The following is a 12,963-nucleotide window of genomic DNA, read 5'->3' as shown; positions in this document are numbered from 1 at the left end:
TTTCCAAATAGAGATATTCAAGACTTCTAGTGAACAATCCTGCATCTCTTCACATTGAAAAACACAAAATAACACAGTATCATGCATTTCCAGTGTCGTGCAGCTCCAGTTTTCATCTACACAAGAGACTCACATTACAAATGCAGTTTCTGGCTGCACTTGTAAACAGCGTGTCGCAGCATCACCGCTAGATGGAGGCTGCGTGCAGCCTTGCAGGATACACCATGCACTTCGATTTCAGACAAAACAGTCAATAATAATATTGTTTTGCTGGTCAACTAACGGGGAAAAACGTGCACAAGCGGCCTCATTGGGGTGAACCTCCATCCAGATCAGTGACAAACACGAGGAAAGGTGTGTCAACTTTAAGTTAGCCACACAACTTCATCTTTTCCTTGTTTTAACTGTATCTCCTAAAAGCCTCCGTTTGCCCGGCTATGAACGAGCGAGGGGCTTATTTGTTCACCCATTCTGAGGAGAACACTGTTTTCTGCGCTCACTGGCCAAACTTAACAGCGTTTTAATGCGTCTAATATTACGATATAACGTTTTAGTCCTGACGCATGTTCAACACTGAATTAAGGAGGTATTTTCTGCTCGCACGGCGGCCGTAACCTTGTGAAAAGTACACAACAGTCGGAGCTAATGGATGTCGGTGAAGTTTGACTTTGCACTGAACGCCTCAGTTTTATTCCAGCCATAAATAAAGTGTAAGAGCGCCCATGATTAGCATTATACAAAATGGCGGAGCATAGGAAGAGGCCACCAACACGTTTAAACTATGTTAATTACTCAAGTTAGCGGTTTAAACAAATCCCGCAAAGCCGCTACGCGTCGAACAGAAGCAAACGCTTGCGGTGTAATTTCGGGACTTTGTGTTTTCGTTCGCTCTCGGTATTTTTCTTCACTTTCCCCTTGTCACGGAATGTCAGCCCGGGTTGCTGCTAGCTAGCGCAGGCACGAAGCTAGCAGGCAGCTAGCCCCGCTCCGTTCACATGAACGGGCGGCTGCTAGGCGGCTAGCATTGTGACTGGATGCAGCCAGCTAAGGACAATCTGTAATAAATAAGTTTCCCGGTAAATAACAAGAGGAAAACGCATTTGCATGGCGCCGATAGCCGCCAGAACAGCGCATACACTCACAACAAGCCCCCGCCACAGTTACGGGCTTCAACATTGTTGCTTTGATTAATTTCTTCAATAGAAACTTGATTTATTCTCGCCGTTTTAAATCAGAGTGGAAATAACGCGAACTAATTGGCAAAACGAAGCTCGGTTTTTCCATTTTCAGTCCCGTTGACGGCAATAAATGAGCGCTAACGGTCGCATTGTTTAGAAAATTGTGGAACTCACCTCGTTTCTGTTTTAACTCTTATTTAGAGCTGGATACACCGGTGCGCATGCGTGCAAGATGCGCTGCCTGACAACTTTGGGTCTCGGAAAAGTTCAGTTGACTGTCGGCGGTCAGTACCGGGCCTGTGCACACTCGCAGCGCGGCCCAAACTCAGCTCGGAGCAGGGGAGAGCAGACACCACCCTGGAGCTGGAGCTCGGATCTCCCTCTTTTGCCAAAGTGTCCCCGAAGAAGTGTTTGCGAGCGGAGCGCTGGGACCGCAGTGTCTGCACTACCGCTGAGGAGCGGTGGGTTCCCCGGTGGACAAACTGCTTGTTTACCTCCCAGTTCTACAAACTGTACGTTAAACGGACAGTTTGTGTGGATGCAGTCGGGGCACGAGTCGTCGATAATCTGTTTGTACACACTGGTGCTAACTGCAGGATTAAATGTTCAGGCCTGTAAAATCACCCCAAGTGACATTTTGAACCAAAACGACCCGAATACGTTGCAACAAAGGAAACAAGACTAGTTTTAGCCTTAAATACATCTGTAGCTCATGTCGACACGTGTTGACGTTACTACACTCAAACTCCAACCACAGCTAATGCGCTAAAATATCACAAAATGGTTGTATTTTGGCTCAAATTCAACATTACTCATTATACAGTGCGCCATCACGCGTTCATGGCACCTCCAGGCTCTTGGACGCATGGTAACCATCCATTTAATTCAATATGACATCATGCATTTCGTGTCTGTGGACATTTGGATTGAATATTGGTGTTTGTTGAGTGCAAATAGTCACGTTTAACCCGATTTTCAGAAGCTAACACACAGTACTGAACCTTCCTAGTTCTCAATATAGTTAAATATCGACACGTATTGGCTTTTTTTTCTAAACATAGCCGCAGCTAATGCGCTAAAACAACACATTTATGGTGATATTTTTGGCTGAAATTCAACATTATTCAACATCCAGCGTGCCATGACGCATCCATTTCACTTCTGGGCTCCTGAACACATGGTAGTAATCCATTTAATTCAACTTGAGATCATTTATTTCTTTGTGTGTGAGCCTTTAGATTGATTGGAAGTATTTGCTGGGTGTAAGCAGTCATGTTAAACTAAATTATCTGCAGCTAACCGTTAAATAGCCAGTTCGGGTCAGCATATAACCACATTTAATGCGCCTAAATATCCCCTATGAGGTTATGTTTTGACTCTAATTCAGTACTATTCAACATTCAGTGCGTCATGATGCGTTCATGGCACCTCTAGGCTCCTGGACACACAGTAATAATCAATTTATTTCATTAAGAGAGGATGCATTCAGTGTCTGGGGAGCTTTAGATTGAATATAAATATTTGTGGGGTGCATTTATTCACGTTTAACCAAATAATCAACAGCTAACTAACCTACAGTATTGAGTCATCCCAGTTCTCCAAATCGTTAAATAGCCGGCTCAGGCTGGCACATAGTCGCATGTAATAACACCAAAAGGTTCATATTTTGGTTGAAATTCAACTTGCAGTGCTTCCTCATGCGTTCGTGGCACTTCGAGGCTGCTAGACGCATGACAATCACCCATTTTAATTTGATTTTTGATCATTATTTTCTTCGCATGGAGGCCTGAAGATTGGTTGAAAGTGTCTGTTACATGTAAATACTCACAAATTATCAGCACCCAATCTGCACTTCTCCCTCCTCCCAGCTCTCAGAATCGTTAAATAGCCTGTTAATGTGGATAATCTGCTGGTACACACCCGTGCTAACTGTAGGATTAAATACTCAGGCCAGTAAAATGACCCCGAGTGGCATTTTTTGAACCAAAAATACGTTGCTACACTGATGCTTGGACGGATTTTGGCTCTTGAACACATCTGCAGCTCAGAGCAGCTGCTGTGTGTGACTGTGGCCTCATGTAACCTCAACGCAGCAGCAGCAGCAGCAGCAGCACTCCTCCTAATGCGCCCAAATTCAACATTATTCAACATACAGCGCGCCTTCGTGCTACTTCCAGGCTGATGGACACACGATAATAAACGGTTTCATCCAACGTGACATGATGCATTCGTTGATTCTGAGGCTTCGGGTTGGTTGGAAGTATTTGTTTGGTGCAACAAATGATCCTGCAGTATTGAACCCTCCCACATTTTCCGGTTTTGTTTTCCTCCTGGTGTGCAAAAAGCCTGCAGATGTGAGGCTACTTCCTTAAACCCAGACACAAGGGTCTCTTTAATAGCTGATTCTAACTTGATATTTGCGGGCTGGCCGGCGCATGCATGTCAGAAGTGTGTTTTCCAGCCAACAAAGGCCGCCCTAGTCGGGGTGAAATGAGTTCAGCAGGAAAAAAGCGGCGGCGCAGCTCGGTGTCGTGCGTTTGTCGCTAGATGGCAGGAGGAGCCCAGTTTGCGGGGGGATTAGCGGGGTCGTGCAGCCGCCTGCTGCAGCCTGGGAATAAAGCATCCAGTGCAAACCATGAGATGGCATTCAAAGGCGCAGCGGTGGACTCGAAGGTAAGAAAACGTGTCATGATTTATGTGATCGATTCGTCTGCGTCAAGTGTGATCAGTGTGGGCTGACAGAGGGGAAGGTGCGCGATTTAAGATGGTTAAATATATATATTTCATGTGAGTGGACGGGCTGTCTGATGCAGCACACTATTCCTCACTTATTATAATCCAGCAGCAGGTCAGTTTGCAGCAGATAAAAGTCCGTCTGCTCACCTGCGGCGCACATCTCCTCCTCTGAAACACTGCAGCTGCTGTTTTGCGTATCTGTTTCTGACATTGGTACCGTCTCCTTCCCTCAGACGGTGCTCTTCAACCTGCTGCTGTGTCTGCTCATATTCTATTCTCTTTTCTACATGATCGGCAGTGTGTGCTTCGGCGCTTTCAGGTGAGAGTCCTTCCCACGCATGCGCACTGGCACACGCAAGCAGAGGTTCCATAACAAGGAGCACAGGTGTAGATTTCAGGATTTAGAGCGTTTACTCCACAACATAGGAACATAAAAGCTGCAAAGAAGATTTCTTTTTAAAATCTGCTCCAACATAAAACTCCAAAAATCAGTGTTGTGTATTTTTATATATTCTAAAACTGGAGGGAGTCTTTAAGGAGCAACACATACATTGCACATTTTTTATGAGCTGAATTATTATAGGAAGAGTTGTCATGATAAAAATAAATTGGATAGTGCAAACGAGTCTTCAACACCAATAGACAGTCAAATTGCACAATAAATGTACATAAGTACTGTTGGTATTGTACAGATTTTCCAACATGTAGATATTCAGACATGACCCAGATTTCTCAGAATGTGGAAAATAACAATATTGCACATATTTATGTATAAAAACCAAAGCTCATGCACAGGTTCTTCCAAGAGTAGGAATACCGATATAGAAAATACTGACATTGCACAAATTCTTCTGTAAATAGAAAATTACTAATATTAAACAGATCTTCATATATGTAGAAAAAAATTGAGTTTCTGAATGTACAAAATATTTCACCTGTTTGGAAGTTACTCTCTTTTATTGCTTTTCATAATTGAATTGTAGTCAATTTAGCTTAGAGTCTAGAGTCTTTCAGTCAATTTGAAAACACATTTCCTCAAAGTAATGTCAATATATTAAAATCATGAAGTAAAATAAGTGGTTGCATGAGTATTCGCCCCCTTCAAGTCAGTATTGTAGCAGTTTGGCTGCAGTTACAGCACTGAGCCTGTGTTCATCTCAAGCAGCCTTGTGTATCTGGAAGCTGCAGTTTTACCCCATTCTTCTTTGCAAAACTGCTCCAGTTCTGTCAGGTTACTCTGGGATCATATATGAACAGCTCTTTTCAAGTTCAGCCAGAATTCCCAGTTGGATTAAGGTCCAGGCTTTGACTCGGCCTCCAGCACATTCACCTTGTTATCTTTAAACCATTTCTGTGGAGCTTTGGCTGTTTGCTTCTGCTCATTGTCCTGCTGGAGAACAAATCTTTTCCCGAGTCGCAGTTCTCCTACAGACTCTATCAGGTTTCCTTATAGTTTGTTGCATTCATTTTACCCTCTACCGCTACAAGCCTTTAAGGGCAACCTCCTGAGAAACATCCCCACTTCATGATGCTGCCACCACCATGCTCAGTTCATGTTCAGTGTTTGGTGTTTGCCAAACATGCTGCCTAGTCTGATGGTAAAGAAGCTACATTTTGGTCTCATCAAACCAAAGAACCTTCTTTTAGTTGACTTCAGAGTCTCTCACATGCCTTCTCATGAACTCTGGTCGACAGTGGCTTTCTCTTTGACACCCTGCTGTAAAGCTTTGACTGGTGTTGTATGAACAGTCTCTCACGTCTCAGCAGCTGAAGCTTGTAAGTCCTTCAGAGGAGTCATAGTGTCTTTGTGGCCTCCCTCACTCGTCTCTTTCTTGTTCAGTCACTCAGTTTTTTAAGGACAACCTGCTCTAGGCAGATTTACACATGAGTAGTATTCCTTCCGTTTCTTAATGGTGGATTTAACTGGACTCCAAGAGATATTCAGTGATTTGGAAATTATTGTGTTTCCGTCCCCTGACTGATGCTTTCAATAACCTTTTCACAGAGTTGCCTCAAGTGTTTTTTGTCTTCATGGTGTAGTTATATCCAAGAGTATTGATTCACTAAGTGTCTGGATCGTCCAGATACAAGAATCTTTACACTACAATCACTGAGACACATTCACTGCACTCTGCTGATCTTTATTTCACTAATTAAGGGACTTATAGCAACAACTGGGGCTGTAAGGTGCCTCGGTGGTTCGCAACGTTGCCTCGCAGCAAGAAGGTGGCCGGTTCGCGACCTGTTGAGGTCACCCGGGATCTTTCTGCCCCCCACGACCCCAGTGAGGATGAAGCGGTGTATAGATAATGGATGGATGGATAGTAACAACTGACTGCACCTGTGTTCAAATAGTCACTTTAAAGAGGGTGAATACTTTTGCAGTCACTTATTTTACATTTAGTGTTTGACTTTTTTTTTTGCCTTTTTGCCTTTATTTGACAGGACAGTAGAGAGAGAGACAGGAAAGTGGGGAGAAGAATAGGGGAAGGACCTGCAGCAAATGGCCATGGGCTGGATTCAAACTCATGAATACTGTGTCAGGGACTATAGCTCCTGTACCCGGGTCGCCAGCTCAACCAGTTGAGCTATAACAGCGGCCCGCAGACATCCGTTTTGACCTTGACATGAAAGATTAGCCAAGCCAAATTAATTTGAACATCATTCAGTGTTGAAAAGCAGAAACAGGGGAAAACTTCCAAAGGGGTTGAATACGTTTTTGCAGGCACTTTAAACCTCCAACGATGACAATAATATGCAAGCAGCATATTATAAAGATGTTAAAATAGGCAACAGCGCCCACGGTTCACTGCATGTCAGTAGATTTAAATGAGTTTCTGAATGCACAAGGTTTATTATGTGTATCCTGCACTTTACCTCAATCAAAACAGACTTTATGGCAGTTTTTGTTAATGTCTTTACATGGTGGATATGCCGAAATAAGAAATGTAGTTTGTAGTTAGCGGTCATGTGAAGGTAACGTGACACATGCACGGTGCAGCAGGAGCAGCTTCAGGGCTCCACAGTGGATTAGTCTGGCCTTGAGTCCACCTTTGCGCCTGAGTTTGACTTAAAACAGCTCTGAGGAGACAGATTTAGGGAGTGTTGACTTAACTTTGCTCAAATCCTGCAGTTTATGTACCGAGACTCCATGTACTTGATTCCAGGGAGTTAACAAGAGAAACAGTTGCGCTCAACTCTGGTCTTTTTTCCTCATTTAGGCTGGAGCGCTTTGACGGACTGATTCCGTTTGACTTCAAGACCGAACCTGCTGAATCCAACTCCAAATACTTGGGTGAGCACACTTAAGACAGCCAGCGTGATCAGTGGTGAGGGTGAACTTTGTCCGGTGATAATGTGTTTTCTCCCCCAGTGAACCTCCTGTCCTTGGAGCTCACCTACTTCTGTAGCGGCCTTTTGTTCGCTGCGGTGGTGAGGAGGCGGGTTTGGGACTACGCCCTCACCGTCACCCTCCTGCATGTGATCATCACCAGCCTCGGTGAGGAGAAACAAAACGGCAACATCCGCCCACGTTTACGTCGCAATATGTGATTTTTGTAACAGCGTGTTTTGCTTTGCAGTGATGTTGGAGTTTCCCATGGTGTGGCAGTGGTGGCTGGCTTTAGGTAAGAAAACACCTCTGGAAACTTACAGTTACCCTCCACACTATTCATACCAGAGAACTATTGCGTCAGCTGGTCTCACTTTGTAGTGTGTTAGAACGCTTTAGAACATGGTACAAATAACCAGGACCATTTAGATTTGGATACAAGCTGCTTTTTCTCACAATTTGGAGACAATTTTAGTGGGTATGAATCATTTTCGATAAGGCATTATTGGTCATTAACATCTCTAACACAGTGTCTTACGGCATTTTATTTTATGTTTTATGTCATTCACAGCCAGACGAAACCCTGTAATGTAGTATTTTAATCTTTGGACAGTACATTTTTAGTAAAAATGTGTTTTAAAAAAAGTAGAAATGCCTACATTTATCACAAGCAAGTGACAGAAGGCAGTAAGACATTGTGTCAGGGATGTTAATGTTAAATTTGAACTAATTTTATGTGTTTTTTTTTAAAATACCTGTTATTAAAAATGTAATGTCCAAAATTTTAGAAAATGCAGCTCATGTAAGTTCATGATGTTTTTGGTAATTTCTTAAAGATTACATAAATTTTTTACTACATTTTCATTAAAAATGTGTTTTCAAAAAACAAAGAAATAAGTTAAATTTGACCATGAGCATCTCTAACACAGTGTCTTACTGTCACTTCTAAGGTATTCCTATGTTTTTTTAAATACAGTTTTACCTAACATTAAACCTAACGTCCAAAATTGTTGCAAACTTCTGAGAGAATGCAGCTTCCAAACCATCATCCTGGTTATTTTTTTTTATTATGTTCTTGAGCATTGTAATACACTATAATCTGAGAACAGCTGATGCTGTGGTTCTCTAGTCAGTTGTTTATGTCAATTCCAGCCTGAAGAAACCTGTTGCTCAAATAAAAAATACCTTTAAATCAAAATTTGCTGTGAGTATGAATCATTTTCAGTTAAATTTAACTTAGTGAGCTCAGTTCTACATTTTCTTACAATAACTTTTGTCTTTATTTTCTTTGTTTGCAATAAAGTTTGTAACAACTTTGGACATTACGTTTGAGTAAAAATGCATAAAAACAAACCTGTAGAAATACCTAAATATATCAGGAACAAGTGACGAAAGTTGCATTAGGCATGTCCATGGACAAGAAATTGAACTATTTCTATGTTGTTGTTTTTTTTGCACATTTTTACCACAAGGTTTGTACAAAATTGTTGGAATCTTTGAAAAAAAAAATCCAGGCAATTTCTCATTTTTTTCAAAGATTGCTTCAATTTTTGTTCTAAATTTTTATTAAATATGTGTAAAAAAAAAACAAAAAACAGAAATAGTTGAATTTGATCACGAACATCTCTAACATAGTGTCATTCTGTCACTTGTCAGGTATTCCTATGGCTTTTTAAATGCATTTATATGAAAACATAATGTCATAAGTCGTTGCAAACTTTTGAGAGAATGCAGTTTTGTCAGTTCCAGCCAAAAGAAACCTTTTAGTCAAATAAAGAAAATCACTCTAAATAAAAGTTTTGCATGAAAACGAAGAATTTTTCAGCTTAATTTAACTTTCTAAGCTCAGTTCTACATTTCCTTGTTCTCACAGGCAGCGGCTTGTTTCTGATGATTTGCAACGGTCAGCTGATCGCCTACTTCTCGTGTCAGAGCGAGCAGAGCTACGCCTCCTTCAGCATCTACTGACGGACCAGCGGCTGCCCCGCAGGACAAGAAACTTCACCAATGGTGCTATGAAGTGAGGTAGAAAGGATGGGACCAGATGCTCTCCACAGTGATGGGCTCAAAAAAAGAAGTCCGAGCCGGGTCCAGTCCGTCCTTAGTGGACTTATCTAATGGCAACGGAGATGCTTTGATGACTCTAAGCAGCAGCGGTGAAGGATTTGCCTTAGTAAGCTGTGAATGTAATAGAGAATTTTGCAGTATTGCTGTATATTTTGAAGTGTTAAAGAAACTGCTCCAGACAAAGTGTTTATTGCTCAATTAAAATAGAGGATTTATGAAATAGTGACCAGCCTATTCCATCATTACAAACTCATGATAACCTAAACACACTCATTTACTCGCCGATGTAACACGCAGCACGTTGCTGTCAGTGTAAGAATCTTTTTGCTCAAGTGCTTAAAAATAGATTTCCATTTAATAATTTATGACATAAAAAATAAATATTTGAAGAGAAACACACTCCCAGCTGTTATGAAACTGGATCCGCGGCCACGAACTCCGACGGGTTCATGAAGGAGAATCCCAAAAAGGCCTCGCTGGCGCCGGTGGCCACCTGGTGCCGCTCGTCCACGGAGGCTGGTACCGGAAGTATCGTGAACTCCGGGTCGATGTAGCTCGCGTCACAGGGACCAGTCTGTGGGAGGAACAAGCACAAACTCAGGTGAACTGTGGCTGGATTCTAAACTGCTTTGGACTCGCTTCCTACCAGTTTGGGGATGAACGGGGGTTTGACTTTCTTCACCAGGAGGTCGTCCCAGTTGGTGGAGGCGAAGAAAGGATGCTCCTGCAGCTCCGCCTGGAAACACCACACAATTAACTCCGTGTTTTTGTGTCTTAATCGCCATTTCTGTCTTTTTTTGGAGGCACTTACCACGTCACGGCTCTGCCCTAAGCGTTTGGAGACGTCTCTTTCTAACAATCCCTCCAACAGAGAGCCGGCGGCTTCGGAAATCCTGCTGTGCAGCTGCAGAGGAGCGTGAAGGATGTTCTCGAACATCTCCGCTTTGCTGCGGCTGTAAAACGGAGGCTGAGACGGAGAGAACAGGGCGGTGAGGAGGAAGGTGAGACCATAGAAATGTGAAAGATAACAAGATAACAGACACTCACTATTCCACAGAGCATCTCGAACAGCACCATGCCGAGGCTCCACCAGTCCACCGCCGGGCTGTACGGGTGTCCCTGCAGAACCTCGGGGGCCAGGTACTCCGGAGTCCCGCAGAAGGTGTGCATGATGCCGCCGACGGCTACGCCTTCTTTACAGAGACCGAAGTCGGTCAGCATCACGTGGCCTTCGCGGTCCAGCAGGATGTTCTCCGGCTTCAGGTCTCTGCACAGAAACAAGAGCTTCAGTTTCTATTCTGACTCACCAGATGTAGACTTCAGGTATGAGCTGGACATTTCTGCATTTCACACAACTTCCATCCATCCATCCATCCATCCATCCATCTATTCATCCATCTCAGCTGACTCAGGGTGAAGGCAGGGGACACCCTGGACAGGTCACCAGTCTATCACAGGGCCACACTTAGAGACAGACAACCAAGCACACTCACATTCACACCTACGGATAATTTACAATCACCAATTAACCTCAACATGTTTTTGGACTGTGTGGGAGGAATCCAGAGAACCCGGAGAGAACCCACGCTGCACGGGGAGAACATGGAGACTCCCCACAGAAAGATCCCGGGTGTCCTCACCGGGACGCGAACCTTCTTGCTGTAAGGCAATGTTGCTAACCACCGAACCATCTTGCAGCCCTTCACACGACTTTCTCCTCCTTTTTCCCTCCATTTATCCTGATAACAGCTGCAGGAAGTCTCTGAGCTGCAACCTACGCACTGAAAACTGCAAGTTGTGCAATTTAGAATTTGGATCGTGCAATATTTTTTTTGCGGTTCTCTTGCCTCCCAAATGTTTCTCCAAAACAGACTTCCAACCTCGAGTTTTGTTCAGTTTTATTTTGAAATTCCCTGTCTTTGTTTGTCTTGTTGTTTCCCTCCTTTTTTGTTGCCCTGATTACTTTCACCTGTCCTGTCTTTCCCTTTGTTTTTGTTAGTTCGACCGTCATTCTTCTTCTTGCTCCTCTGTTTTGTGTTTTTCTTTTTTTTTTTTATATTTCTGTCGATTTTTGGAATCAGTTTATTTTTTATTTTTTTGCTGTATTTTCTCCCTGGATAACCTTTCACTCGTTCAGCTGTACCACCACAGTGAGTTTCTTCATTTAACTTTTATTCTTTTCCACAACCTTCCAGCTGTTTCCCTACTTAGATGTTGTCTTGACACTATTTTGCAGAAGGGCTGCGATATTTTTTATTTTCACCAGATAAGACGGCCTTTTTAAAAAATCCTTGTGCCGCATATCGTTTAGAAACAGCTACAATAACACGAGAATGAACCAAAAGGAGTAAAAGCTAACAGCCTTGCAGAAGAGCAACAAGTAGGACACATTTAGTAAAAATATGTAAAATAAAACTAGAAAGAATCATCTAATTGCTTCTGCGTCAGAAAAAAAAACAAAGAGCAGTTTTGGATGACATTCAGATCTGGTTTTGCAGAACTTTATGCAGCTGATTTAAATGTTAAAACTAATACATTGAGTTGCTTTGTTTTTGCTCAACATCGTCCTTTCTGTCCCTGAAATATTTTCGTACAACTCGTGTGTTTTTGTGAGCAAATCCTTCTGGGTTTTTTCACTTTTTCTGCACATTTTGTTGCGCACATGTGAAGCCTGCAGGTCAACAAACTGTCTTTTAAATAAAGTTTAAAAACTCAGCGTATCCAAGAACTCTGAAATCAGAGTAACTTGTGATCTGTCAGACTTCTCTTGTAGGTTAATCATAGAAATTGAGATCCATGCGAGGTTTCTTTTAGCATGAAGTAGCAAAACAAGTTCTAGCCTGATGTGTTAATTAGCCTTATTTCTCATCAGACAGTATATTGTACAGCCCCGTTTTGCAGGGACACCGTTGCTGCATCCCGGGCTTCGCGGCGCCCCAGATAACTGGAGGTCCCCACAAAAACTACAGTAACCACTCCGTGTGTTTTGGGGAGAGTTTGTTTCAGTTTCTTCTGGTTTCACGTCTTTACTTTTTAATGCGATGTTGGAGAACACGGTGGATGTCAGTGGAAACGTTTCTTGGGGATCTCTCTGCACCAATGAATTAAACATGCGAACAAGTTTAAATCAAACATGAACAAGGAAAGCGAGCGAGCGGCAAGCCAAGAAAAGCCCGACGGAGTGACTGTGCAGTGACCTGTCTGTATATATGCACCTGTAGACGACGTCCAGAGAGTGCAGGTAACCCAGAGCTGCAGCCGTCTCTGCAGCGTAGAAAGCAGCTCGAGCTTCTGGAAACCAACCCTCCCTCTGCAGGTGGTAGAAGAGCTGAGGGGAAGAGATGACTGGTCACATGCTGACTCTGTTCTCTGGTGTGCGATAGTTACGTGAAAATATCCAGCATGAGCAGAGTTGTCCTGGTTGACATATAAACACACCTCCCCTCCGTTGACGTAGTCCAGGACGAAGTAGAGCGTGCTGGGTGTTTGGAAAGAGAAGTGGAGTCCGACCAGGAACGGATGCTGAAGACCTTTCAGCAGGACGCTTCTCTCGACCATCACGTGCTTCTGCTGCACAAACACAACGTGGACAGTCAGGCATAGATATAGACAGTGACAGTTCGCTTTTAATTGTAGTTCTTTTGAACGGTT

At 43.1% G+C, this 12,963-nt stretch overlaps 3 protein-coding genes across 6 annotated transcripts in view; 1 reads left to right on the top strand and 2 right to left on the bottom strand.

The window, feature by feature from the left end:
- Window positions 1–1,436, bottom strand: part of l3mbtl1b (L3MBTL histone methyl-lysine binding protein 1b) — a 20,227-nt gene extending 18,791 nt beyond the window's left edge. For all 4 annotated transcript variants that reach the window (XM_008299535.1, XM_008299536.1, XM_008299538.1 and 1 more), the window contains exon 1: window positions 1,353–1,436. The gene's annotated coding sequence lies outside the window, so the exon portion shown is untranslated. The remainder of the gene's footprint in view (window positions 1–1,352) is intronic.
- A 2,289-nt stretch (window positions 1,437–3,725) lies between these two features.
- On the top strand, window positions 3,726–9,534 carry LOC103370467 (transmembrane protein 244-like). The gene is made up of 6 exons (XM_008299533.1): window positions 3,726–3,851; window positions 4,148–4,233; window positions 7,136–7,209; window positions 7,288–7,413; window positions 7,496–7,540; window positions 9,119–9,534. Exons 1-6 carry the CDS (start codon window positions 3,726–3,728, stop codon window positions 9,211–9,213), a joined length of 552 nt encoding a protein of 183 aa, XP_008297755.1. The 3' UTR covers window positions 9,214–9,534.
- LOC103370468 (serine/threonine-protein kinase Sgk1-like) overlaps window positions 9,499–12,963 on the bottom strand; it is a 10,141-nt gene continuing 6,676 nt past the window's right edge. Inside the window, exons 8-13 of the mRNA XM_008299534.1 lie at window positions 12,751–12,882; window positions 12,528–12,640; window positions 10,360–10,579; window positions 10,124–10,279; window positions 9,959–10,048; window positions 9,499–9,886 (exon numbers count right to left, since the gene is read on the bottom strand). Of these exons, the coding sequence (XP_008297756.1) occupies window positions 9,722–9,886; window positions 9,959–10,048; window positions 10,124–10,279; window positions 10,360–10,579; window positions 12,528–12,640; window positions 12,751–12,882 (876 nt within the window). The 3' untranslated portion in view covers window positions 9,499–9,721. The remainder of the gene's footprint in view (window positions 9,887–9,958; window positions 10,049–10,123; window positions 10,280–10,359; window positions 10,580–12,527; window positions 12,641–12,750; window positions 12,883–12,963) is intronic.

The sequence above is a fragment of the Stegastes partitus genome, unplaced genomic scaffold (assembly GCF_000690725.1).
Source record: "Stegastes partitus isolate 25-593 unplaced genomic scaffold, Stegastes_partitus-1.0.2 Scaffold1431, whole genome shotgun sequence".
Taxonomy (NCBI): domain Eukaryota; kingdom Metazoa; phylum Chordata; class Actinopteri; family Pomacentridae; genus Stegastes; species Stegastes partitus.
Note: the sequence above shows the minus strand (reverse complement) of the source record. Positions and strands in the feature narration are given on the sequence as shown.